Source organism: Pomacea canaliculata, linkage group LG1, assembly GCF_003073045.1.
Source record: "Pomacea canaliculata isolate SZHN2017 linkage group LG1, ASM307304v1, whole genome shotgun sequence".
NCBI lineage: Eukaryota > Metazoa > Mollusca > Gastropoda > Architaenioglossa > Ampullariidae > Pomacea > Pomacea canaliculata.
The window spans coordinates 21,562,755-21,590,253 of record NC_037590.1 but is presented as its reverse complement, the minus strand read 5'-3'; the positions used below and the strand labels follow the sequence as shown (position 1 = coordinate 21,590,253).

General features: G+C 40.0%; 1 protein-coding gene across 1 annotated transcript; it reads left to right on the top strand.

Moving 5' to 3' along the window:
- Positions 1 to 899: 899 nt before the first annotated feature.
- On the top strand, positions 900 to 26,795 carry LOC112573712 (UPF0764 protein C16orf89 homolog). Its single transcript, XM_025254296.1, has 7 exons — positions 900 to 1,570; positions 13,750 to 13,911; positions 16,670 to 16,820; positions 20,740 to 20,854; positions 22,425 to 22,584; positions 23,340 to 23,465; positions 25,363 to 26,795. The coding sequence occupies exons 1-7, from the start codon at positions 1,312 to 1,314 to the stop codon at positions 25,521 to 25,523; spliced, it is 1,134 nt and encodes a 377-aa protein (XP_025110081.1). The 5' UTR covers positions 900 to 1,311; the 3' UTR covers positions 25,524 to 26,795.
- The last annotated feature ends 704 nt before the right edge of the window (positions 26,796 to 27,499 follow it).

Sequence of the window (27,499 nt, the reverse complement as noted above, 5' to 3'; positions counted from 1 at the left end):
GACATCGCTTTCAGCCACTGTCTCATCACGGCGTCAATGAGCACTACTCAGTGTGCACCTCGCTTGCTCAGAACGATTGGCTCAATCATCTGTTCGTAGTGCCTGTCACTGCATGGCCATTGTTCACCTTCCGACATCGCATCAAACCAGCTCTTTCATCATCATGCATTTTTCACATAGAGGGAAAAATCGACCAATTGCCTTCTGACCATTAAAGTTTGAGCCTAAGGAAAATAAACGCACATAAAAATCCTTTCTTGACCATTTCATAATTGAGTCCACTGGGAATATATAATCTGTGCAATGTTTAATCTTCATCAGACACCGAAACCTGTTGCAAACCTCCAACAAATTTTCAAAAATGAGGTATCCTCTCTATATTACAAAGGTCCTCGTTCCCTGTGATTCCCGGATCACAAGTCAGCAGCAGAAGGCAAATCGCATGCTGACCGTCAACTCCTGGCGTTTCGCATGACAAGGAATTTGCATCAACCGCCAACAGCGCACCATGTTGTAATTTACAAAGCAATATCAAAACCTTGCTGTAGAAAACGCATAGATTTGTAGGTAAAACAGCCTTTTTCCTATTACTGCTATACTGTTCATGTTTTTCTCCTCGATTCGGGATTGTTTTGTTTCGTTTTATTTTCTTCAGAAAAATCAATGCCCAATGTATGGGAAGGCAATTTGTTATAGTTGTTTCAGAAGCTATTGGCTCAAACCGCGTGGACCGAGACCAAGCACTCGATCAAAAGCCAAGGCAGGTAAACGGCTTGTCTTTTTTTCCACCATCGCAGACAAATATTTGTCGACGTGTATGGTATCCTCTCTGGGGCATAGTTACGGCACCGTGTCGCCAACTTTCTCACTTTGCTGCTGGTCTGTGAGCCGCCTGCCCGCCTGCTAGTAGCCCAGGCGCAGTGCCTGGGTGCAGCAAGGAAGCCATGCCAGACTCCACCATCGACTTCCAGCCAATGGCAACGCTCCGCCCAGAACGTATTCTTCCCACGCTTGGGGGCCGCTGTAAGCCTTTTACGACGGCAGGCGCACCTGTGGTACAATGGAGGTTGGTCCCTGCTTCTTATCACGCCCTCTTTTGCCTTTTCGGATACCACCACCAACACCCGCCGACAGCGTGTTCAACTCCAGGCGACCAGACGAAGAGGGCATTAAAGACTTCATCCAAGCCAGGCGTCATCGCAGGCGCTTGGGTGCTGAACTTCGCTGATTCCCCCCTACCTTATCTACCTACTTACCCTCCCACAATCCTCGTCGTCTGGTGGCGGTTGTTGATCGCTTCATTCCGCGACGATGTCGGTGATGCCAACGATGTCGAGCGCAACGGTGGTGAAGGTGCGTCTAGTGAAAGCTGTTGCCATGTTGGTCCTACTTTCCATTCCTTGCGCACCTGCCAGCGAGACGGAGACCCCTGCAGGTTTTCTGTCTCTGAATACCACGCTCTTCTACCTGATGAGAACAATGACAGCTCTCAAAGGAACCATCGACTTCTTTCAACGAAATCATAAGATGGTAAACCTCGATGCTGTTATCGGCAGTCGCATCGTTGAAGGTCAGTTCTTGTTCTTCTAGGAGTTTTTTTTTTCTTTTTCTTCTTATGGGTTCTAATATTCAGCCTGAGATGGCGAGTTAACGCTGACGAAGTAAGTATTGAATGTACCTAAGAGTTGAGATCCGTGTCTTCATAGAAGACATGGATGATCTTTTAGTTAGAGGCAAACATGTTGTATTTCATCCAGTCCGTTCTGGAGAGCTAATATTTTCAAAAGCCGAACAGTAAAGAGTATAAAGTGTTTATTTATTTCTTTCATTTAGTGCATAGTGCAGACTAGGATCAGACGTAAACGATTAAAAAAAATCAAGACAAGTAAATTTCTTTTGTCGCCTTCTAAAGGAGGGAAGAATGTAAAGGACGAGTAAATGAGAGAAGTCGACGTGGCTCTACAAATTAAAGCAAACCACATGACCGCTCCACTTGAAAAAGCTGAGGAAATATTCGTTTGATCATTCTGCTGACTGAAACTTAATTTCCAATAGGAATAAGAGTAAATCCCTTTAATTTGTGACAAAAATAGCTCTAACTGTCATGAAAATGTAATGCGCACTTTTACGGTTTACTTATCTTTATCAAAACCTGATGCAAACAATAACAAATATGTACACAATTTAGGGAAAGTAGTTTACACAGTCTATCAATATCTATATATATACATTTTTATTACAATGCTGAAGGATATCCATTGAGGTAGTAAAGTAAATAATATATTACAACCATCTTATAGAGGTCTTCTCTGCTGAATACAAAAACTTCAATCTATACGTGTGAATTTGGACAAAATTTTATTGCATATACCTTTATTTTCCATTTATTCATCCATACCGTAAATCAACCTCAGAATATAAGTATAATCCAATGCCAATAAGTTATGATAACCTTACTACAAAACCAACGAAAAAGAATCCCTTCGCACAAAAAAATATATATTATTCTGATATACAAATAAGATGATGCTTATTTACACACGTAAATTTTATTTTGAACTCAGCCGCAATCACAATTTATGTGTCTTCAATGAGTAGCAAAGATGTCTGGCTGTTAATAGAAAATCATATTTTTTAAATGAATACATTTTTTCTAGAATATTTAATTTTAATTTTCAGGCAGGAAGGGAACTGTAAAAACTGCGGCAAACAAAATAATTATTAATGACTTTAGACATCAAGTTACCTTCATTTATGAAATGTTAATCAGAAGAATACATAGGTATCGTTTAAAATAGCTACAATAAGCCAACAAAACAAGTTTTTACAAAATAAATGAGTTGCAGGGACAGTTATCAGAACTAAATCAATAACAAACAGAAAAAATTCTTGACAGTCACATTAATAATAGAAACAATGTTTCTGGCAGAACTACATCAGTAATAGTCAGAAACAAAGTTCCTGGCACAAACGATTGACTGAACAATTATGTTCCAAAACAAAGAAAACCTACAAAAGGCCATCTATCAATCAATCAACCTATCAATCAGTTGATTGATTAATTAATAATAAGTACGCAGTTTTAATTAAGCTGACAATTTTCCAACCAAACAACCATTTCATTAAGCAACCAACAAGCGCACTCACACACATACACACATCCAAAAATACACACAGGCGTGCACACAAAACAATACACGCACTCACAAATGTAAAACAATACACACACACACACTCACAGAGAGAGAGAAGGAGGAAAAGTGGCCAAGCATATCAAAACTGCTCTTGTAACTAAAATGTTGACGCACCAGGATCTGTGGGGAAAATAGAAATGCATTAACAAAGTATAATTAACTACTTTGTAAAATTTGTGATTCGCTAGATGGCGCTCTATTCTCACATAATTGATTTCACTTGCTCACCAAAAGCCAATATTGTAATAACAGTCGGTGATGCATCGCGCGGGGTACAGAGGCAGGCGCAGCGCTCAATACAGACTGGGTGAGGGTTGGCTGAGCTGATTACAAATCTCTCTCTCTCTACCTGTTTTCATCTACTCTTTCTTTGTTTAGCCAAGCCCGGGGTAAATTTCGGGCAACAATTGCTTTCGTTCTGTTATTTTTTAATCAGCCATTTTAAAAACAACGCACAATACATTTTCCAAGCCACTTACAGTGTGTAGAAAAGCAATGATGTAGAATGATTATCTTCTCTACTTCTACTTGTTCAGTAAACATGCAGATGCATACACATTCCATTTACAGGGTGTGCAGTAGGTTTAGCATCGATACCCAAGCTCCTGACCTTTCAAGTGCTTGCCTGCTAGTCATTTGAGTTGGGTACGAGTATCTGTAGGGTATCTGGTGCTGTCTGGAGGATGTTGTTCTCCTGACAAAGGGACTGTGCTCAATGACAACCAAATATAGCGACAGGGCGAAATTTTGGAGTTTTGAGTATATAGGAGATAAACTCTCTCTCACGGGATAGCCTCTAAAATGAAGTCATTGTCAAAATTTTCTCTGTGCAGTGTATTATTTTTTTCTAAGTTTGAGCCAGAGTTAACGTTTTATAACAGGTAAAATAAAAATTAAGATAAAAGATGATCTTGAACACCAACTACAACTAAGAACTAAGTAAGCGATTTTCATGGCGAGCAACCATCTCTCTCTCTCTCACACACACACGGGTATGGGGCGCACTGTTGGGGTAGGTGCTTGAGTGCTTAAATGGCTGCTAACCTTTTCCAATCGATGTTATTATTCTCCAGTATTTTGTCACATGTTACAAATTTTATTAGCCATTAGAGAGCCATGATGATGCGCCACTCCTTCCCCCACTTCTGGTGATTGAAGAAGCAGCGCACTGAGCCGCTTGTCAGAAGCGAGCGGCACAACGCAGTTCCTCTTGTAAAGTGCGACTTCACCGTCAATACATCCATGTCCTGCTGGCAACAAACTGATGTGACCTCGCAGCTGTGTCACGTGACACTAGAGACAAGAGCAATGTTTGAACTCTTTGTTTGTCTTTGTACTTTTTCACGTCAGTTAAATTCAATGTAAACAATCATAGCGTGACCATTGTCTCAACATTTTATCAGAAGAGGATGTGGACATAAAGATAGGAGCTGAAGCAGGAGGTTGCCATAATGGAATGTGGCAGTTCCAAAACACACGCAGATTGTCTCTGCTTATTGTGAAACTTTATGTTTGTTCAGGTCAAGACGTTATAAGCTTAATATTTAACTGCTTGTTGGCTGTGGTGAGCTCGAGGGAATGAACGGTTTTTGTTGTTTGTTTGTGTGATTTGTTTTGGCTGCGTGCTTGCTTGTTCCAGAGATGCATAATACAAGTTGCCCATAGCAATGCCTCGTCACTAGTCGTGTAATGAGAGATTTTAAACAAAAGGCACGAGATATTGTCAGGGTCATCTGAAATTTGGTATAATGTAACGCGTGCTCTCTGAACTCGTGAAGATTGACATTAAAGGTTACAATATACTACAGTACCTGTTACCACGTGTTATATACTGCACTCATTTCTGTCAAATCTACATCCTGCAGACACGGACCGACAACAACAGTACGACTTATCTTCGTCCCAAAGCACAGCGTGAGTGGCAACTCAAAGTCTTTATTTTAAATTAGTGAGGACCAAACCAGCAGCCAAATGAAGACTGCACTTATTTATTTTGTTTTTGATACCTTTCCATAGTTTCTGTATATTCAATTTATACCGACTGAATCTCGATGATGGAAGTCGAATTGTACATCCTGCAGTGGCTTCTGACAAGTGTTTAACCATACAGATGCTGACGTCAAAGGTCGCATCTTGTATAAGGTTCTACCACAGATGTACAAATGCTGTCGACTCTATGGCCGACACCTACAGTCAGGTTCCTTGTGTTTGCCGTCACTCGACGAGTAGTCAAGAGGTCAGAGTCCAACAGAAGGCCATAGGAAACGCAAATCACATCCACGCCGAAATTTTGGATGGGCTGCTGCTTACGAACACTCTTACTCACGAGGCTGAGGACACTCGACATTTACGGCCTTGATGGGAGACCTGGTGCACCCACTTCATCCCTAAGGTAACCTTTGGTCCGCCATGCGCGCCCCCTTTTCTCTGACTTGCCTCTTTACATTGGATTCTGGAGTGCTTTCTTAGACTGCGACAAGTTCTTGGCGCATGTTAATAGAGGCACGCAGGACAGAACTGTACTTTCAAGTATGGCCAATGTTCGCCAAAGAAATTCGATTGCAAACAGTTGTTCCCTTCCCTCTGTATGATTCTTCCCGTTAGATATGTTTTTAGTCCTCAGACCTCGTCATCTCTACAATGAACGAAGGTTAACTGTGAATACAAACAAACACATTTTCGAGTATTTTCACTGAAAAAGCGAGTGAGAACGCAAGCAGAGATAATTCATTTTTTCTCTGAAGGTTATTGACAAAACTACCGAGTAAGGTTCCCAAGATTGGGGTGACAGAAGTCTTGGTTTCATATTTATTTGCGGAGTTTCCTGCGTTGTTGCCAACCTGCTGTTTATGACTGATGAGATGGAGAGAGAGAAAGTAAGAAATTCTTTTTTTTTTTTGCCAGAAACTGCAGCGACAGAGCGGGTGAGGAAAGATATATGCAGGGACGTAATTCAGTTAGTTCTTCGTAGCAGTTATTTTATTGACTTCTCCTGAAAGGATGGCGAGAGAAACAAAAAAAAAACAAACAGACAAACAAAAAATCTCAGTCAGTACGTAATCATCGGCGTTTTCAGGTATTTGCGGTGGTCTTTACTTTTTTGTTTGGTCTGACAGTGATGGAGGACGTAGGGGAGTCGTCCTGGCAAGGGAACATCCTCGCCACTTACCCAATAGATTAGGAAATAACTCTCACTTCTCCACCAGCTGGAAACAGGAAAACCCATTAAAATGTGCCTTTCTTTCTGTTCCATCAGTGATAACGCAGTCACAAAACCGTAGGTGTCAGCGTGAAAATTAAATAAAAACATAATTGGGAAAAGCAATTTTAATAGCCTATATTTGTCCTTCCTTTGAGAGAAAATAACTACCGTGAAAATGAATGAGGCTGGTGTGCGGCAAACTCTCTGAGAATATAGTTTGTATGTATGTGTGGGTGGGTGGATTAAGGGTTACATATGTCTCAGCGTAGGCGGGATGATGGTAGATGAAAGAGCGTGTGATGGAAAAAAGGGAAATTGCACGCGACTGTGATAAAAATTCCAAGACCAACAGGCCAGTGTCTAAGCTGCGGCTGAGTGCCGTGAATGTAAGAAAATTGGAGAAATGTACAGCAGAAGACCACGCACGCCAGAAAAATGCAGAAAAAAAAGGAGTAGGAGGAGGGAAAAATGAAAGTACAAAAAAAGGAAAGGTACATTAATGACGGCGATGCTGATGTCCACGACGTTTAAAAAAATTCTGTAGATAGTGAATAAAAGGAAAAGCGCTAAGAGAGAAAGAAAGACGGAAAGAAAACGAACAAGCGAGGCTAGTCTGTAATTACTGGTGCCCCGAAAATCGCTTAATAATACAAGAGAAAATGAACTCTCGTCTAATTACCACAAACACAGGCAAGATGCACATCCGTGACGTTACTGGTATTGGGGGAGGTGGTGGGAAGAACGGGAGGAGGCTTTTCTTTTGTTCCTCCGCAAATAGAAGGAAGGACGTGTGTTGTGGGAACGTGCCACGCCATGCCAGAGCGGCTCGCCATCAGTAGGGGGTCAGGGGGAGGCCTGTAAACTTTACAATCCAGTAATCTGACCGACAACTATTCCCCCACCCCAAATTTCCCCTTTCATCCATTCTCCCTTCTCTTGATTGTTTGGGCAGAAAGTACTCGGTGCCTGGTCACTGGCAGTGCTGCAATTGCAAAACTATTTGTTCTTACCTTCCGCAGTTTAATTGCTCAACAGTAGATGAAATGTCGGTTGTGTATATGGGCGTGGGATGGCACAAGAGTGTCCAAAAATGTTTCTAAAATGTTTTATATGTAAAAGTGCTTTTGCTGCTTAGCTTGTTTTTTTGCTGCGATACATCACTCATTTTTTCTTGTAACTAACATTGTTTTAGGTTTTTTTGTTTGAAATTAAGCACACTTTCCCAAGTTATAATTGTCATTTGGGATTCGTAAAATTGATTATTTGTTCTTTGTCGCTTATCAGGGTGTTGCTTCCGTCCCTATTATCAAGACGGACTTTTGAAAAATATTCTGTGCGTAGATAATCTTTTCTTGTCGGGTTCTCTTACCCGCTGATATACCGATAGTTTCAGATTTAACTGTCATCACCGCGTCCTTTTTGCGAGCAAAGACTTCGTGCACTTTCGAAGATGATTGACGAGAATGTTGTTATCGAACAAACCAAGTATCACGTGTTCCTAGGATGGCTTAAAAATACCTTATTCAGCCAGGAATTAAAAAAATGAGTCAAATTCTTTCCGAAGATAAGTCTTGAAGACGAGAACGGTGCGGAGGCGAAAATGTTCAAGCAGGTAACACAAGCCATTTAAAACCTGTCTTTTACAATGTTTACGGCAGAAAATAAACACAAAACAACTGTTGTCTGCTCTGCTTGACGTCACGCCTCCTAAAAACAACATGGAGAGACAGACCACGAATTGCTGGATACACCTTGAAAGCGCTGCTAGGCTACAAAAAAAAAACAAAACAAAACAAAACAAAACAAAACAAAACAAAACAAAAAAAATATTAATTTGATGTGGTAGAGGTTTTTGATGAATGTGTTAATGGCGTGTTGGTCGTCATGAAGGCTTACTGTCTACATGGTCCGTGTAAGTACATGGCGAGGAGGAACACACGCCAAGGAACGGGACATCATCTGAGAAAAGTCCGTCCTTACAATGAGTGGACCGTGATGACAGACAACATGTGGAGTATCTGAAATAATTTGTTGACTTGAGTTGATTTGTACCTGTTTGACTCTGTGCTCCGATAGTTTTACTCTTACACCCGCTAAAACATCAAAATGTGAAGTATTCTTTGAATTTTCCTAATTAGTTTAACTGAACTAAAACAAAAAACAAACAAACAACAAAAAAAAAAACAACAAAAAAACCAACCAAACAAAAAAAAAAAAAAAAAAAAAAAAAAAAGAAAAAAAAAAAAAACAAAAAAAAAAAAAGAAAAAAAAAAAAAAAGCGAGATCGCACGCAGCCAGGGCATTGACCACAGAACTCAGTAGCCAAAGACCGACTAATCTAGTTCTTTGAACAGCTACAAGATGATGTTGTTATTGTAATCCGCTCCGTTTTATTACCTGTTCAGTCTGCATGAAGTAAATCCGATTACAAAATAGGCAGAGATGGAGAACTTCTCACAGGAGCGTAAAAGAATCTAATGTAATTTTTTTTCCTCAACGGATCAAATTATTCTTTTCTGCGATTTTGTAATCGATGTTTTTTACTTTCTTAGTAGAGAAAATCCTTTTCTAGGAGAAGAAAATCTCCTGTCATCTCTCTTCAATCCATTCTTTAGGGGCTGGAGTCGTAGGTTTTTATCTTCTGGTTATGTGTCGGGTTGCATGAGTGTTCTAAATCTTTTCTTTGTATTAAAGTTCACACACACACATTAAAGTGTTCACACGTTAAACTGCCCAAAATATTTTAGTACTAATAGGCCCTGATGGATCTTTTATATTTGGAAGTGGAAATTACTCATGCATTCCAACTCAGGACAGCGTTCCAACACTAAGACTGACATCTTTCTGGTTCAGATTCTGGAAACAACCCTTCCAGTAATACTTGTATATTGCTACATTTTTGTTCTTGCTATATCCCATATTAGTTTATCAAAATCGAGTAAATCGTGTTCAAAGGTCTTTAACATCTTCCTACCAGACACATGTACATTTCAGTAACTGGAAACGATAGCAGTGTAGGTTTTTTCCCCATAAGCTTCCTATAAGCTTATCTGAAAAGAATTTGAAGGAAAGAATTTATTTATCTTGAATTGTTTTTTCTGCTGTAAGTTGAAATGAAACTAAGTGGAGGAAAAAGATATTTATTTCAAAAAGAATGATAGCTGAGAACGCATAAGTCATTTGGCATTTGTTTTTCTCAAAGTAGCGAATACAATATCAAAACAGATTTTTTAAATTAAAAATGCACACAACTGATCTCTGTCATCAATTTTCTCAGTTGAATATGAGTAAAATAAGTTTCTAGAATCAGCTAGTCGATGGAATCGGTTGACGCCAAACTAGTTCAGAAAGGTGTCTTGCAAAAATGCTCTAACATGCGGGTATTCATGGACATAAAGAACACACACACACAGACCCACAATACATAAAACATAGAAACAAAGCTTTCCCCTCACGAAGAACACACACACAAATAAATGTTAGTGAATTAGCTCATCAGTAGGCAGCTAGATGTAGCAATTGCAAAGTCGGGTAGCCCGGAAACATATTTTTGTACCCGGTGACTCATATCCGACCACGAACATTGTTAGTCTCAGGAGAGCTGTTGGGAGCCAATCACTCGACGGAATATCACGGCGTAATGTTGCCTGTAAAATCCACCCAGAATAGAGAAAGCCCGGAAAGTGCCCGGCGAGGACACGGATGATTGAGCACCAATCTCTCTTCTCGTGTATCCGCATCAGTAACCTGTCCACGCCTGGTGGCGAGTGAGAAGCAGCAGCAGCGTGAGAAATCGCACGTTGATGCTCCCGCTATACAATACAAGTTCTGAAACGAAAAAGCATCAGAGGCCTTAAAAATAGAATAGAATACAAAACATGTCAACAAGCGAAGGTTATAGTTATTATAATACATGAGTTACAAATGGATCAAGTTCTGTTCCGACATTTTTTGTTTTGAAACTCACATGAAATAGTTTGTACCCTTTGCAGTCCAACTGTTCAACCACAGATGAATTTTGTATGTGTGTGTTAAGAATATTCTAGATTGAAGATTGCGGTTTTTTTTAAGTTTTCTATGATGCACCGCTTGCTTTATCCCTGTCTTGTAACTAGCACTTGTTCTGTCTTTATTTTCGTAACTTTTATAACTACGCTCACTATTCGAGTGTAATTGCCCACTGGGATTAATGAAGTCGGTAATTGTTGTTGTCAATCGAAATGAGGATCAGACAAACTGGAGCTTTGTCTAATAATATTTATGGACATTATGCTGTTTTGTATCTGATAAATTGGTATCCGCTTCTTTAAAGAACCTGATTAATTCTGGATTTCTATGGAAGCTTCTTGCAACACAGAGCTGACAGAAGAACTGAAGAATGATGACTGACTGTTAATGATGATTCTGAAAATGAAAGATGCGCATGAAGTCCGAAATTGTGGCAGTCACATGACTTTTTCTCCTTACAAATTTGTTTGTGGAAAGGAAGTCACATGTATTTATAATACAGGCAGAAGATAACGGAAACCCACCTCTCCCTAGTGCAAGACTGCCCACTTTCACAGTCTCGTCACACAATGGCCCACACTCACGAGCCATTCCCCTCCCTGATATCCCACGTTTGTCCACTACAGTACAACCCACTACTTCACTTGCATCCATGCCCACAACCCTTCTCACACCAACACAAACACCTCCATCCAACCCTTCTCACACCAACACAAACACCTCCATCTACATCCCAGCCTCCATCACCTCAATATCTACCCGTGGCACATCGAGACCCTATCTCCAGCCCTCCTTCGAGCTGGAGTCTGTAATGCCAGCACCGGAGCAAGATGTTTTGCTGGCGAAACCCGAGGCTGTAATGACCGAGTCACACCCTCCGATGGTAGGCAGGCAGGGTCGTCAGATAAGGACTAATCGGATCGTCAGCACGCAAAGGCTCACGCCAGGCTTCTTGTGTCTGACGAACATCTTTTTCTCTTTAGCGCCAGCGTTCAGATGTCACTGAAACAGGTTTCTGTGAACATCCTGCAAACAGGTCTGTCAGGGAAATTAATGGCCCAGCGGCAGGAGATCAGATCAGATGGCGCATCTTTGCCAGCAGGACCGACTCGAATCTGAGTAAAAGCCAAAACTTGTAAGTCTTTGTTCTAACTTGACACGTGTTCTACTCTAGAGACGAGGAGAGCAGCAACAATTAAATCAGTAATGACATGTCTAAGTTTTCTCTGTTAATACGTCTACAGATTACAAAGGATATAAAAATGTATGTGAAATTCTGTATGGAAAAATTGCAGGAAACAGAAAAAAGACTTTAAGAGACGACACATTTTTAAAATAATAATAGGATTGGATATGAAAACATACACAGTTTTAGACGACACATTTTGAGTGCTGAAGTATTCTGAACAAAGAATACAGACGCCTTTGCAAGCAGGAGTCGCGAAGTGAATGATTGCTGAAAATAAACAAATAAACAAACATGGGTATGCAAGATGAAATTTAAACTGCAAATAAATAAATAAATTTATTGGAATTGTAACTTTATTATCTTGATGTTAAAAACAAGAAAACGTGAGCCAATAATTTTCGATAAGCCCATGCCTGGATGCACACCGAAGATTGTAATGTAGGCGTGCATGTGAACAATCATCGAGCTGGTTAACACATCTACATTAAAGATTAAATCAACATTAAATCACGATGTGTACTTAAAAGAAGGGCAAAGTAATCCGTGAAGATTTTGTCTTAGACAGAATAAGAGTGAACACTGAGCGCCAAATATTGTCAACAGTCGGTTTATGCTAAACACTGGTGTCTTTTATTCAACATTAAAATGATTAATAAGAGAAAGTGAGACAGAATGAATGAAAAAGAAAAAAAATTACATAATAAAAAAACCCCAAAGGAATGTCGAAAGTTAAGCATTTGGTTCCTCGATACGACGATTAAAGGAACGATTAAGACAAAGAAAGAAAGAAAGAAGAAAGAAATAAAGAAAGAATGCAAACAAAGTATCTAGTCTGGAATTATTGATGTGTTCTGCATCTCCTGTCCTATCTTTTTTTAATCGTCTGTTGTGGGCTCAGATGGTTTCAAGTAAAGTCATTAATTATTTAGAATTGCCGACACAAGACGTGACTAATAGGACTCCCCCCTTCTATCTTCGCACTGCAGAAGTTATTCCAGTTCATTGTCTACGACCTTAAGAATTTTTTTGTGTCGATGACCGTATTTTCTGGAACTTTTGCAAGTGAAGTAGCTTAGATGTAACGTCCGTAGCTACAGGTGACTGGTATCGATTGTTTCCCCTGTGTGACGTAGGAGTAAAGTGCGGCAGGTCGTCTTGTTCTCCTCGTCGTTTCTGTCTTTCTTATTCTTGCTCTTTTTCTTCGCCGAAAATTCCTGAAATTATTTTGCGCTCTTAGAAGTCGATGACTTTTTGTTCTCCCATAGCTTTCCCAGAGCTAACGTGCCATAAGTCTTCTAAAAGGCTTTTCGTTTCTTGACTTTTTCTCCGCTATTTACATCGATTTACTCGGCAAGATGAAGTTTTTACTACCATTTTAAAGGGATGTTAGGCAGCAAAAAATTTTTTTCTATGCTTTGAGTAAAGCTAAGTGGAAAATATTTTTCGTGACGTCACGTTTGTACGCAGACAAGCCTAGTTAACAGGTCAAAGCTCGCTCCCCCGTTGACTTCGGCCTTCACTAACGTATCCTTGTACAATACTGACGTCTGCATTATTGACACGTCTTTCTGTGCATGGTGATGTTTGTAGGCGTGTATGTCGAAGGAGGATTATATTCACCCAGATATGGGAGTATAGTATCTATCGCTAAACTTGACCGAATCATTCGAAAGTAATAGCACCGTTACTTTTTTTCGTGCCCTGATACAAATATTTTTGTTATCATCTCATTGAACGTATTAGTTGATGTTTTAACCTCATAAATCTCTTGGTCATCATTAATTAGAACTTTCGTCGAAAATAAAAAGCAACAACTCTATACTCCAATATCGATTTTTACGACATTCTCTCGTTTAATTATTCTCGTTTCTCGTTAGCTTATTTCATTATTTTCTTGAGAGATTTATATCGTTTTCTTATCATGATGAGTTGTAAGTTTCGTGTTTGGAAGAGAGGATATGATTTGTATGTAAATTGCACAGCGTAACATGAATTGTTTGGACTGACATTTCGTTTAAGAAAGACTGTCTTTCAGATGTCAATGGACTCTGAATGTTTTTAGACGTTACAGACATGGACACTGGAAGCCTCATATAGAGTGTGACAATCTTTACAAGTATGTTATTCACTCCCAGCCTTCTGTCTTGTCCTTTCAGGTTCGTTGAAAGTGCTCCTGAGAAATCTAAACGAAAGCAGACAAGAGGACAAGCTTCCCGCGGAAGTGACGTCAGAAATGTGGACACTTTATCACATGGCCAAAGACATGAGTGACGCAGCCGAACCCCACGTAGCTGAGTCGGAGGCACTGTATTATCACAGTGAGTAACTGTATTATTACAGTGAGTTGATGTGATTGTTTGTATTACAAAAATACATTAAAAGATGAGGTTTACTGTAGTTTTGCAGCTTAACTATGAAAAGACCATTTTTAAAATTTGCAGTGATCTAAATATTTCGAATACAGTGCATTCCCTGTTTTAGAACAAAGGTCATTTTCTTAATTAGTACTTTGAACAGAGCATGGCTGGTAAAACAAAATAGATAATATCAATTTAAATTTCAAATTAAAAATGAAAAAAGCGTGGGTTCTCTAGGTCAATGTGTGTAACATGAATATCCTGATTTCACTAGAAATGATGCTAAAAATACTTTAAAAAGTTACAGCAAACCCTGCCTTTGACACTATTTAGCGAGAACATGGAGAGCTTTAGTAAATAACTTCCTGACTTTCGAATCTGCCTATAAACAGAATCTTGTAGGTTGCCATACGTTCATAGACTAATGCCCGACATGACCAGGGCAGCCTTTTATATTCTCTGTGAACAGCAAATTACATCACATTCTGCACAGTCACAATCAGCTGAAGTTCTTCATCAAGTTAGATGCTCCACTAATGCTTAAAGCATACATGCCATGGGTCCTTCTATCGTCCTACTGGACTTGGTCACGTGTGCTTACACGAGAAGACTGAGACTTGAGTTTTTATCGATAATTAAATGTTATCAGCTTATAAGTCGCTGCCGAGGCGAAATAGGGAGAGGGAAAGCGAAAGATAAGAGAGAGAGAGAGGACAGTTAATAAAAGAAATAATAAAAAGGTGAGAGAAAAAAATGGAGAAGAAGACGAAACCGAAGGTAAACATCCCCTGAAATCAATTTCGTACACAGTTACTTACAGGAACACACGAACAGACGCCCAAGCAATCAGACAGAAAGGTTAAAGTAACAGATGATAAGAACCTTAAGTAGACGGACAGGTGGCTTGAAAAGGATAACCAAAAAAAAAAAAAAGCAAAGGAAGAGAGATTGAAGGAGATGAAAAGAAATGAAGGGGGACGGAGAGAAATAGGGAGAAGGGCGATAGCAAATGTGAGAGAGAGATAAAGAAAGAAGACTACGGGACTATCTTTGCAAGCGTCCACTTTTCTACAGAAGGATGAAGTCTATCAAGTATAATTAATATGTAGTTCTTTGTTACAATATGTAAATGTCACAATAAATACAACAGAAAAATAGAAACTCGCGAAGGCACAAACTCTCTAGATGTCATAGTCCACCCGGACTGTGAGTCTGATTCAGTCGTAATTGTGAATTGTTGTGGTCGTGCGCAAAACATATCGACTTCAAACATATTGGAGTTACTAATGTCTGTCATCTGCTCATACCATGAGACATGCTGGAAAGGTATTATGAGGAACATCAAAGAAAGACAAAAAAGTTGAAAGAACGACATACAAAAGAAAACACTGAGAGAAAAGCTAGAACTTGTCTTAATAAAAAATATAATAAGAAAAATAAGAATAGAATTAAATGAAGAACTATCACAAAGATAGTGATCAAGCAAACATTTTCTTTGTCGTTATAATATCTTTGTTTTTTATTTACTAGTTTGAATTACAGTATTATTTCTGAACAAAATTACAAGCATCATACACACTTCCCACTTCAGAGTCTTGAAGAAAAACTTGACGACAAGCAGTTTCTTTGGGGAATTTTCTCTCCAAGAGAACATTTATTGATGTTCGCGTGTCACCGCCATGTTCAGTCTGTAAAAACAATGTGCAGACCTTGTGCTGTCGGCTGCTTCAATTGAATGCCGAGTGAACATTTTTGTCTTGGACACGGAGGTTTAACCCAACACCCAAGCTAGTTTGAGGAGGATGCTTCAGGGGAAGATGAGGTCTCTTCTTAATTCTTAGTTGGTCCATATCAGGCAGTTCCCACGCAATTACCTCCAAGCAATATTTGTTGTAATGCTTTTTTAAGGTGTTGCACCGCTGTCTTGGTTCAAGCGTTTGTAAATAAAATGTCTGAACGTTACCCTCTCTCATCCACAGCCATGTAAAAACCACAATGCCTTAAAGTGGTTAATCAATCCAGTCCAAGTATCCCTTACTGACCAGGCCGACCCACCCTCTGATTACTTACACACACACACACTGCACTAGGTCGTCCCCCCATTTTTATCGCACACTTTGGTGTCCTGTAACAGGTAGAAGTAATTGATTGACGATGATTACAATCACATCACTAATTACAAAGGAGTTCCTAAGAGCTGCATGGAAGTATCAAGTGAGGAGGGCGATGATAAGACTTCAGGTCAGAGACCGTTTAAGATGACAGTTGCAAGCCAGTTGTAGCAGCGGACCAGCCAGGACCAGGTCTGCTTTGTTTTCAGTAGTAGCCTCCGACCGGATGTGTCGTTAATGAAGCGTTAGGATGCTGTCCTACAATGTATCAATAACCAGCAAGGCTGACGACCTCTCATCATGCGATGCTTCTCGGACGCTGGCTGCTGCATGGCACGTGGATCGTTGTCATGGACAGACGAATGTCAACAGGTGCAATGGAAGCTGGTCTGAGTTGTCCCAAGGTCTGGAACCTTAATCAACATACTGAGCTGAGCTGATTTCCTAATTTCTACACAAACATGAAAAAGGGCACCAAAAACAAATTGAGAAATTTGTGTAACATTTCCCTCCTTGCCTTTGTTCTCCATCAGTAAGACAAGCTATAATGGTAAAGTCTGCCAGCCCACCTTATCGAATGTGTTAACACTAGTTTCTGATTTGTACAGGAATTGGACCAGTTATCCGCGAGGGACTGTGGGAACTGAATTACCCAATGAGGTCCCTGTCAAGCACCGTGCCTCTATGGAAGTTTTCTCCCAAGGAAGCGATGACTGAAACCCAATCGGACGACTGCTTAACTGAGTTCTTTGGTACCGGGTAAGTCTGTCCATCTGAGTTCTTTGGTCGATTGGTGGACGGTGAAGTTGGTTACTGAGTTTCCTTTTAGCACAGGATAACAATGCTTGACTGATTCTCTAGACAAAACTGGATAACAGCGCTACTAAATTCTTAAGAAATGATTCCTTTATTGAATTCTTTCGTATGAACGTAACTCAACTTCCATTATTTTTCAAAAATCAAAACATTTTAGTTTCATTGCTATTATTTCACTCTGTAGCTCGTATTTTCTAATTAATGTTTGTCTGACTTTTATTTAGTTATATGATATGTGTTCTCTATATTATTTAATGTAATGTTTTCAAATTTTTTTCAATTTATTTGTTGTTACTTTGCTTTTATTAAAATTTAAACGTAAATATTGTCACATACACGGCATACACACGAGAGCTTTACAGCCTCATATTAGTTTTACTAAAGAACGATTTAGTGGTACGAGCTCACTAACTGGATTGTATACTTTTTCTAAGAGAACAATACAAATAGATGTGTCTCTATTCTCATGAAAAAGTCCTCAAGTTCTGATGAAGAAGTACAACGAAAGTTTGAAGATTAGGCTGGTGTAAATAAAGTTTAAGCAACTGTAGTTGGTTGATAAATTAAACTTCTGTAATAATTTTTTTAAACAGAGGATTGTGATCTACCCTACATTGAACCGTCAGGCTTGGTCAGAGTATTTTGGGTTTTTAAAAATTTTTTTAATTCATTTTTATTTCGGTGAACTTGTTCCCGGACTGCAGTCCTTGAAACGCTTCCCAAGAAATCTGTTTCCGCTTCCAGGTCGCCCACCGCTCTCACAGGACTCAAAACATTTGGGGACATATTAGTCCCGAAACACCCATCGTGTCATAGCTATATTTTACATTTCTGTCCATTTGCACAGTGGTTTGTAGCACAGCTACATAGAGTACCATCAACTAAGTTGATAACCCGAGTGTGTGTGTGTGTGTGCATGCATGCCTTTCACATATCTGTTGAAATAATTCTGGAGAAAGAAATAGTAGACTAATGGTAATGAAGCAGCCTCAGACTTCTTTTGTCGTAGAAAGTAGAATTAAATATATATTTTCGATGCAGCAAAAAAGATGAACTTTCTGAATTTGATTTAAATATTCTAATGATACGCAGCTGTGCAGAATACTGAAAGTAAAATGAAAGAAACAAACAGTTCAGTTACCAGACAGACTGCAGCAAGAAAAGAAGAGAAAATATCTGAAACATAAAAATAAGCAGCAGCAAGAGAAATGAAACGAAACAAAAAACTGAGGAGCAAAAGTGAAACCTGGAAAAACTTTAATACTAAGAAGTTAGAGCAAATGTGCAGTAAACTCTTCAGAATTTAGACAAGATCGTGTATGAAATAACTGCCCGTACCATACGCTCTTTCGCTTTTGATTGTTATTGTTATTTGGTTGCACTTCAGTCACATGTGATGTCAATTTACTACGATAGACAATCCTTACAGACAATCCCTTGAGACAGGATGGAGACGAGTTATGGTGCTACTCGGGCTGCGTTACCATGGACATGGCTGGTTTCGGACCATCTTCTGGGGAAGAGGACACTCATGCCAGACAAGAGGTCAAGGACGAGAGGACTGGTGGTTGGGGCACTCACAGTCCCCCCGATTGGAGGACAGTGTCACGTGATGTGGAAGACAAAGGCTTTTTACCATGTGTGCCTGCTTCCTTCTGTCATTTGTTTTGCAAGAGGACAGGTTAACCGCATGAAGCTAATGTGTGGAGATGTACTGCCCAAACCTTCTTCTGACGAGAAGAAAAACACTTTGAAATGCCACAACGCAAGCTCCAATGCATCTAATAATAGTTAACTATGTATAATTGAATAACCGAAGAAGAAGCAAAGAAAGATAGGGAAGAAAGACATAAAACAGAAAGAAAGAAAAAAATAGAGAACAGCAGAAAAGAAAGAAAGGAAGGAAGCCAAAAAGACATAATGAAAGTAAGAAAAAAAAAAATAAAAAAGGAAAGAATGAAAACATAAGGAAACTCACAAATAGAGAAAGAAATACACGTGCTTATACCCACCAATCAAGAGCGAGATAAAGAATGGCTGCTGTACAATTCAGACACAAAATATTTGTTGTTGATTTGCAACGGAGTGGGATGCAGTCTCACCCTGAAAAAGCCGTTGGATAATAACTCTCCTGCCTTCTCAGCACAACAGGACGACACAGCGGGAGATAGCAGCTGATCAATGGCTACTAAACTTTTATCAGCATCACCAGCCCCTCGAGCGGGAGGTCTTCACTCACAAACAGCTATTTTTACAGGAACAGCAAATACATTACAACCAATACAAAACTATCTTTACTGCATACACATCCTTATCTAGCAATTATTTAGATAAGTAGATACTCTTTCAAAGTTACTGTATTGAAGCATGTACAATATTATGCAGATGTCATTTCTTCTCTCTCTCTCTCTCTCTCTCTCACACACACAAAGGTCTGATAGAGGATCTAATATTTTTATCCGTAATTTTAATTATCGATGAGTTAATGATAAAAAGTTTACCCGAAAGTCAGGATTCCTGTTGAAACACCGTTTGCTGTCACGTCGTTTCAGTAAGGTGGGTATCTCAGCAGTGTGAGCAGTGTTCTGTGCTTAAAAACCCTCTTCTCACCCTCGCCATGCAAATGGATCCAATGCAGAAAAAATGAGCTCAGTCTGGCTCTTAATAGGAATCCAAAAACAGGAGTACCAGGTCTAGAAAACAAGTAGAATGAACGTAGAAAAAAGTTGACCCAAACCGCATCTGTGTACACGTACACGTGCATGTGTGTGCGTTCGTGCGTACCTCAAATATCTAGCGAATAAAGCAACTATTCATGTGTGCATGCATAGTTTGTATTGTATGCACACACATATCTACAAATATGTACAGACAGACTACCCACCTCCAAAGATTTTAGATAATTTCTATACGTGGTGGGTCTTTTTCTTCGCAAGCAGATGAGAATTGTGAGCACGTGTGCGATTGTGAACCTCAGACCTCGGCAAGATATTGTGAAGGAGTTTTCAGCTTGACCTGACCTGGCCACAGCAACACGCCCTGGCGTTTATCCGGAAGAAAGTCTGGCTTCTTGCCTCCTGAAGACCTGAGGGGAGATTAGGCGCTTGTGCCCCTTGAAATTGCCTGGATCAAAAGGGAAGATTAAGGACTTAGCACTTTTCCATTAGGGAGCAGGGCGCTGGCTGCAGACGACGTGCTGCCCTCTACTAACTGTCTAACACGCAGCGCAAAGTCAATCAGGCCCTCCCACCAGCCTCCACCACGTCCTGAATATTCATGAACAGATGTTGTCAGGGCTTATCGTAGAGGATCTATTGTCTGTCCTGAGGTCTGATAAGCGGAGACGATTCTTTCGAGGACAAGACCTTGGATTACTGGTAACGAGTTACGGTTTGTAGCAGAAAAAAAAACTGTATCTTGTGTCGGTAAATGTGATGGACTGTCTGTAAGTCCACTTGATTCCTGTTTGTTCCAAGTTCGAGCACAGTTACGGTATATTCTTTATTAATCGGATGAAGGACGAACATTTCGCCGGATTTGTCAAATTGACCAGACTCTATATTGTCATGTCAAAATTTTTCCAAACTTGGTCAAACGGTGGAAGACATTTTTCCTGTAAAGAAGACCCTTCAGGTTGACTAATTTCTTTTGTTTGTTTGTTGTTGTTTTTTCTTTTTGTTGTTGTTGTTTTTTTTTTACTTTCCTTTGTTACAGTTGTTTTTCTTTTCCATGATTCTTTCTTTGGTTACTTCTTACTTTGTTTCAAACGAGTATTAGCAAGCTGCTTGTGATTACCTATGTGCAAGTATTTGTCATTACACAGACACTTTAGTCTGTTAGGCTTTATGCTGTTCTTTCACAGAGACACGAAGGAGAAGTGCTTTATCTCAGAAAAGTGTTGGAATAGAATGACGAGCCTGGGCTACAGTCAGTACTCGCTGTCACATCAGATTTTCTACCTGCAGATCGGAGAGCTGGTGAGTGTATTACCTGCAGTAGTTAGTGTTTGATTCTTCAGTAGTTAGTGTATTATCTAGCAGTAGTTAGTGTTTGATCCTTCAGTAGTTAGTGTATTATCTGGCAGTAGTGAGCGATGCTCGGGGAGATGGTTACTACAAATATGTCAGTAGTGAACGTGGTACTGGTCAGTTTATAAATAATCAGAAATCAGAAATAATAATAAAAAGACCTTATTTGGTGAATAATAGTTATTATTTGTTAAATAATACATTTATCGTTTAGTGACAAGTAAACTATTATTTGGTGTCTAATAAGTTATATTTTATTACTTCTACAGTTATATTTTGGTGTCTAGTATTATATATTTTAGTTTCAATTGGAAATATGAATAGCAGTATTTTCTGCCACGACTATGACATTTTCAGCGTCGTTTGAGCTATTTTAAACTTTTAAAAGGATATATATAAGTACATAAGTAAAGACTTGAGTGTTAGCACAACAGTCGTGTTCACTTTTCTGCCACAGCACGCGCCACGCCCACACATCCTGACTAGTGACGTACATTATTAGTCAGCCGCCTGCCCCGCCGTCTGGCGGCCCGCTAAGAGAAGGCGGGGATGAGAAAAAAAAGATGAGTGACAGCTCATCTTGTCGATAGTTCAGATGGGATTCCCCCGTTAAATCTTCTACGGACGGGAAACACAAATCCCGAGACAATTGAAAAACGCACGAGGGACTAGGAGCGACGCCACGGACCGTGACACAGGAGAAAGTCGGCCGCCATCTCGCTGCGCCGAGAACGAGCATAGAAAGTGCGTTTTGTACGCGTCACAGAGCGAGAATGGTGTTGGTCCACGTCACAGAAACACAGTGAGAGAGAATGGTGCCAGTCCACGTCACAGAGCGAGAATGGTGTCGGTCCACGTCACAAAGCGAGAATGGTGTCGGTCCACGTCAGAGAGAGAGAGAGAGAAAAAAAAAAGTGGTGCCGGTCCACGTCACAAAATGAGAATGGTGCAGGTCCACGACACAGAGCGAGAATGGTGCAGGTCCACGACACAGAGCGAGAATGGTGTCGGTACACGTCACAGAGCGAGAATGGTGTCGGTCCACGTCACAGAGCGAGAATGGTGTTGGTACACGTCACAGAGCGAGGATGGTGTCGGTCCACGTCACAGAGCGAGAATGGTGTTGGTCCACGTCACAGAGAGAGAATGGTGTATTTCGCGAGTTTAGCGCCTTGTCCCACGAACGCTCTATTGCTAGCCACTTCCTGCCCACATCTGTGCTGCTATTTCCATCCCCGGAGCCACAGTTGTTGCTGTCATCAAATTTCCCTCCAAGTCACCCACCTCTCTCCTTCCCCACGTGTTTTCCGCCGGCGCCACCGGAACAAGACAGCAGACGACACTCACAGAAGCTTTCGTGTGCTTTTCCAGCAGAGAATATGTTTGCTTTCAACATTTTGCATAGAGTGCTTTATTTGTTCTTAGAAAACTATTCACGAGGACACATTTTTTTTATTTGTCTGTGGGTCTTTCTTTCATTGCGATGTCCTACTCACTAAATTACTGCCGGTCGTGACAGAGCGGATGCATGGCGCACATCGTCTGGAACATTCTGATGCACAACCAGCCAGGACTGCACGTGCTGCAGGACACCTTCTGCGCCAACATGCTGCGTGAAGCGGAGAGCTTTGATCGCGCCGGCCTCCCAGCGGTCTTCCAAGACCTTTTCATGGAGCAAGGTGAGCCGATGCCAGATCAAACAGTACGAACATTGCCGTTGACTCTTTAGCATGTGTCAGAGGGTCGGCTGGAGTATTCCAAGCAGTAAATTGTCTTCCTGGCAACAGCAACCGATATTTTCTGGTACATTTGTCTGGCGAAAGCGCCTCTAGACGTTTTATTCAAAAGAGTTTGTGTACAGCGTCAAAATAAATTGTTTTTGAACAACGCAGTCGAAAGAAAATAACGATTGAATCGATGGCTAACTTGACTGAGCAAACTGAGTGAATTCACAAAGACTGCTACACCGTGGAGATGAGCATACTGTACACTTAGGTCTTAATTTAATATTTTTAGCATTTTTTTTACCATGTCATTAGGATTCCGAGGCCTTATGGTGTAACAAAGATGTTGAACCCTCTACCAATTCCTCCAAAATTGACAAATCCCACACCGTCAAATTCTCAAGATGCTTCTAAACATGAAGATGAAGCTATATAGAAAATTACCCAGCTGCATTACTTAAAGTTTCTTTAAAAAGCTGATATGGTATGCTGTCCTCAAAGTATGAAGTTCAGTACTTAAAACATAAAGGATTTCCCACGAACTGAATGAAGTGGTCAAGTCTTAATATTTATATTATTATTTCCTGTATTTCCATACTTCACGAGGATGTCCGTGGAATGACTGAGGTGAGAGTACCAACGGAAGTCGTTGGTTTTTAGAATAAGTGATTTATCGAGTGAATGTCCGACGTCTGCCATCTGACACCCAGGGGCTCTGTGCGGCATGTACGGGTATTATGAGTTCTTCCGTTACGACTGGCTGGAACACATCCTGGGATGGCAGGACCGAGCTGAAGGCTGCTACAAGTGGGCTGGCTGGCCTCTAGAGAAGAGTGGTAAGTAACGTGCTCCCCCCTGTCTCTCTTCTCTGTCCTCCTGAAGTCTTTGTCATCAATTTTATTTCACCGGAAAGGAATCGGGGTGGGCGCTAGTTTTAAGGCCAGTAGATAAAGGCAGAGAAACTCAAACTAAAAAATGAACAAAAGTCTTAACAGATGTTTAATAACCTCTGATTATTTACTGAATCTTCTTCTGAGAGAATAAGCAATACGTTCTCTCACAGATATCTATGTGTGCAGAATGTAATATGTATAAATATCTTTGCATGTATTTACATATGTTTGTATGTGCTCACATATACAAATTTTCATATACAGTGATACCTCGGTTCTCGAACATAATTCGTTCCGGGAGGACGGTCGAGAACCAAATTGTTCGAGAACCGAAGCAATGAAACCCATAGGAAATAATGGAAACTGGATTAATTCGTTCCAAGCCCCAGAAAATGCCTATTTACTGGCCTAATTTGTATATAATATGTAGAAAAACATGAGTCTCAACAAGAAATAAGAAATAAATGTGCATTTATTAAAACAAAAATAAAATGTACTGTACAGTACAGTACAGTACAGTAAATTGTGTTTCATTTACTGTACCTGTACCAAACTTTATGGCAGGAGGGAATGAATGTGGAGGGAGGAGGGAAGGGGGATGGTTATTGTTTTGAAGGGGAGTCCTCTTCAATTAAAAACAGAGGGTAACTGCTCTTCGTGTGTTTCTGTTCTCTGTATCTTTTGCTGAGGAGAATCAGAATCTTGCTCTGCAGTTGCTTGTCTGATTTCTTTACGGAAGAATTTGTCAATTGTTTGCTGTTTTTTTCTCCTTTGCAAAATTTTGCGGAAAGTGGACATAACATTGTCATTAAAAATGTTAACTGCTTTATTTGCTACCACTTTATCAGGGTGATGTTGTTCAGCAAAATTTGCGATTTCTGCCCATTTTGCACACATTTCGTGACTCTCTCCACAAAAACGTCACTCTCTCTCTCTCTGCACTCACACTGATGACGCAAGCAAGGCGCGCTGGGCAGAATGAACGCCAATCGGCTCAACTCGGCTCATCTCGGACGTTCGGATGTTCGGATGTTCGAGTTCCAAATATTTGTTCGGATTCCAAGACAAAATTTTCTCGAATTTCCTGGTCGAATACCGATTTGGTCGAAAGTCAAGGCGTTCGAGAACCGAGGTATCACTGTATATATATATAAGGTTTGTCCAAAAAGGAACGGGACTTTTTATTTATTTCAATTCTAAACAAAATGATGGAAAAGTGCATTTGACTCGAGGAGAATTCTTTGAAGCGGAAACCATATAGTTTGTTGATTAGAATTGAAATAAATTGTGACACCAGTCCAGTCGCTTTCAAACATACCTCCTGTGTGTGTCTACAAAAAAAAAGCATAGCAAGTAGACATGCGTATATATAAAGAATTTGTATGTGCGCGATTCATTAAAGACCAACCTGAACGGTTTGCACTTTTTTCAGATATCAGTAGATATAGGTGATATAAAACTAACCTGTAAATTTCGGCCTCCAAAACTCATCCGTTAATTAATTATCCACTACGATTCGCGATCATTTCTCGTGGTTCTGAAAAACTGCGACTTGAGCATGAGAAATACAGACTTTCAACGTTCAAATAACCCGAACTGTCGCTCATTCTCGCTCTCTCTGATTGGTGTTGACGGCTGACAATGTTGTGAATGGTGTACCAACGTGACTGTTAGCGGCACTCGTTGATCACACGTGGGTTTTGGAGGCTGAAATTTATAGATGAGGATTATATCGTCTTTATTTACCGATATCTGCAAAAAACGCAAACCATTCAGGTTGGTCTTTAAAGATACCATCTTGTGCGACTATATGTAATTTATGAGCTGTCTTCTCGCTCAGCTCGCAGAAACTACCGCCTGAAGAGAGAGGAGCGTCGCCTGGATGGAGGCTGTTTGTGTCACCGCACCACGGTGGCTGCGGCAGCGCTCGTGCAGTACGTGCGTTTTCTGACGGAGGCCTACCTGCAGCAAGCAGCGCAGCTGATGGACAGTCCGCAGTGATGGAGACTTACCTACACCAAACAACGCAGCCACATTACAGTCTAACCCTGACCCTAACCCTAACCCGTGTCTACACAAAGCAACTCTATGCAGTGACGAAGACATTAATTATGAGAACCGGAAGCTTCGTCCCTTGCGGCCAATAGAAGCAATGTGTACGATAGGATGAACTCAACTCACAGCAAAAGATAAATGATTTCTTGAACACGTTGCTGGATTAAGAATTATCAGCGCTGTTAAAAAAAGAGGACTTAATGAAATTACGACTAAAAAAATTGCAGTTTTGTCCCTTGTCCATGCTGAGCATAGAAATCACGTGATATATTAAGCAGAACATATGATTCTTGTGAAACTCTGTGGTTCGAAGTCTTGGCAATAGTTGATCTCAGTGTTCCATTGGACAGAACTGCAAAATAAGGTCACTATTAATAGTGATAATGACAAGGAAAACTGAAATTTTTCAACTATGCTAAGTAAACTTGACAAATTATACGCATAAATTTAAAAAAACCCTACCCAGATCAGTTCTTTGAGCAAACTGTTCAATATTAATTTCCTATTTTAGTTTAAAAAACACACTGATCACTGATTTACGAGTCAAAGTCAACATTATGGAAATACAGTGCTCTTATTGGTGTTCATAACTGATTAAATTAATTACTTAGTAATATTTTTGAAACTGTACATTTTTCTTTGGTTGCAGATGTGAGGTCTCGTTTCTAGATTGACCATAAGAAATCAAATATTTTATGATCAAATTGTTTCGCTTTGTTTCTTCCTTCCATCTTTAACAAATACGTAAAGACTTACTTAAAGGAACATGCAGATCATTATTGTTTAACTTCAAGTCGTTTGGACTTTGCTGTCCTCAAACGAACGAACGGAGGTCCAGAACTATGATGCAATACGGTGGGAACATGGCAGGCCAGGAAAGCATCATCTATTTAAGAAATGATATGGTTAAAAAATGGGACCTGCAGAGATTTTTCGTCTGATTTCTGTAAACATTGGTAGGCTTTTGCCAAGTAATGTAACTATAATGCTTATAGTTGTTTGCATGAAACAATGAGTGCCTAAATGCATGGGTCGACGAAATTAATGAAAGTAAGGTCCCTCCGTCCACTTAGTTATTAGTCAAAAGAACTGTTAAGGGATATTTTTCTTCACTTTCTCGTCTGAAGATATAAAGACTGTGTAATTCAAATCAGGTTTTATTTAAGCAGTTAATGCAGTACATGCGTAAAAGTATGTCGAATAAAAAATGCAATGTTATATATTCTTCTATTTCTCTGTTAGAGTGCAATTTTTTTAATAGACAATGATTAATGAACAAAAACTATCACAGGTTTAAAAACACCAAAAATAGTCAAATCTGTCTCTTGGACAAGGATAAGGCGGAAACTAAGAGAAAATCTGAATGCCAGTGGCTAGATCTTTGCTCGACGATTACATCCTGTAAGAAAACAGGAACCGATGACATTTGAAAAAGTAGAACATACACTTATCTTGCTCTTAGTCTTGTCACCTGCGCCCTTTCAGTGAAGATGATCCGATGTGACCATAAGCCGCATCTGTGAGTTATATTGGAAATGTCACTGTGGTTTTACTTTCAATCTGTCTGTAGGCCACCACAAAATAAGTGTTCGGAGGAATGTTTTGGTAAAACACTGCCGGAGGTCATTTAGTACACCATGGGTGTCAATATAAGCCTTGCAAAGTTTTCAGTTATCTATTTTACCCAAACTGTTCTTGTGAGAACTTTAACAGATGTGGTTTTGTTTTTCAACCAAAGTGCGTTGATGTCGTCTTGCACTGATTTCATCAATTATGCATTGGTCTGAGATATTCTTGTCTGATGTTTGGAGATCGGAATCAAAATTTTCAGATAGACACGACACTAAGCAAACCACATTGTCTCCTCTGTCTGTCTCACGCGCGCACGCACATACAAAGAAAGAGAGAGGATGACTAGTATC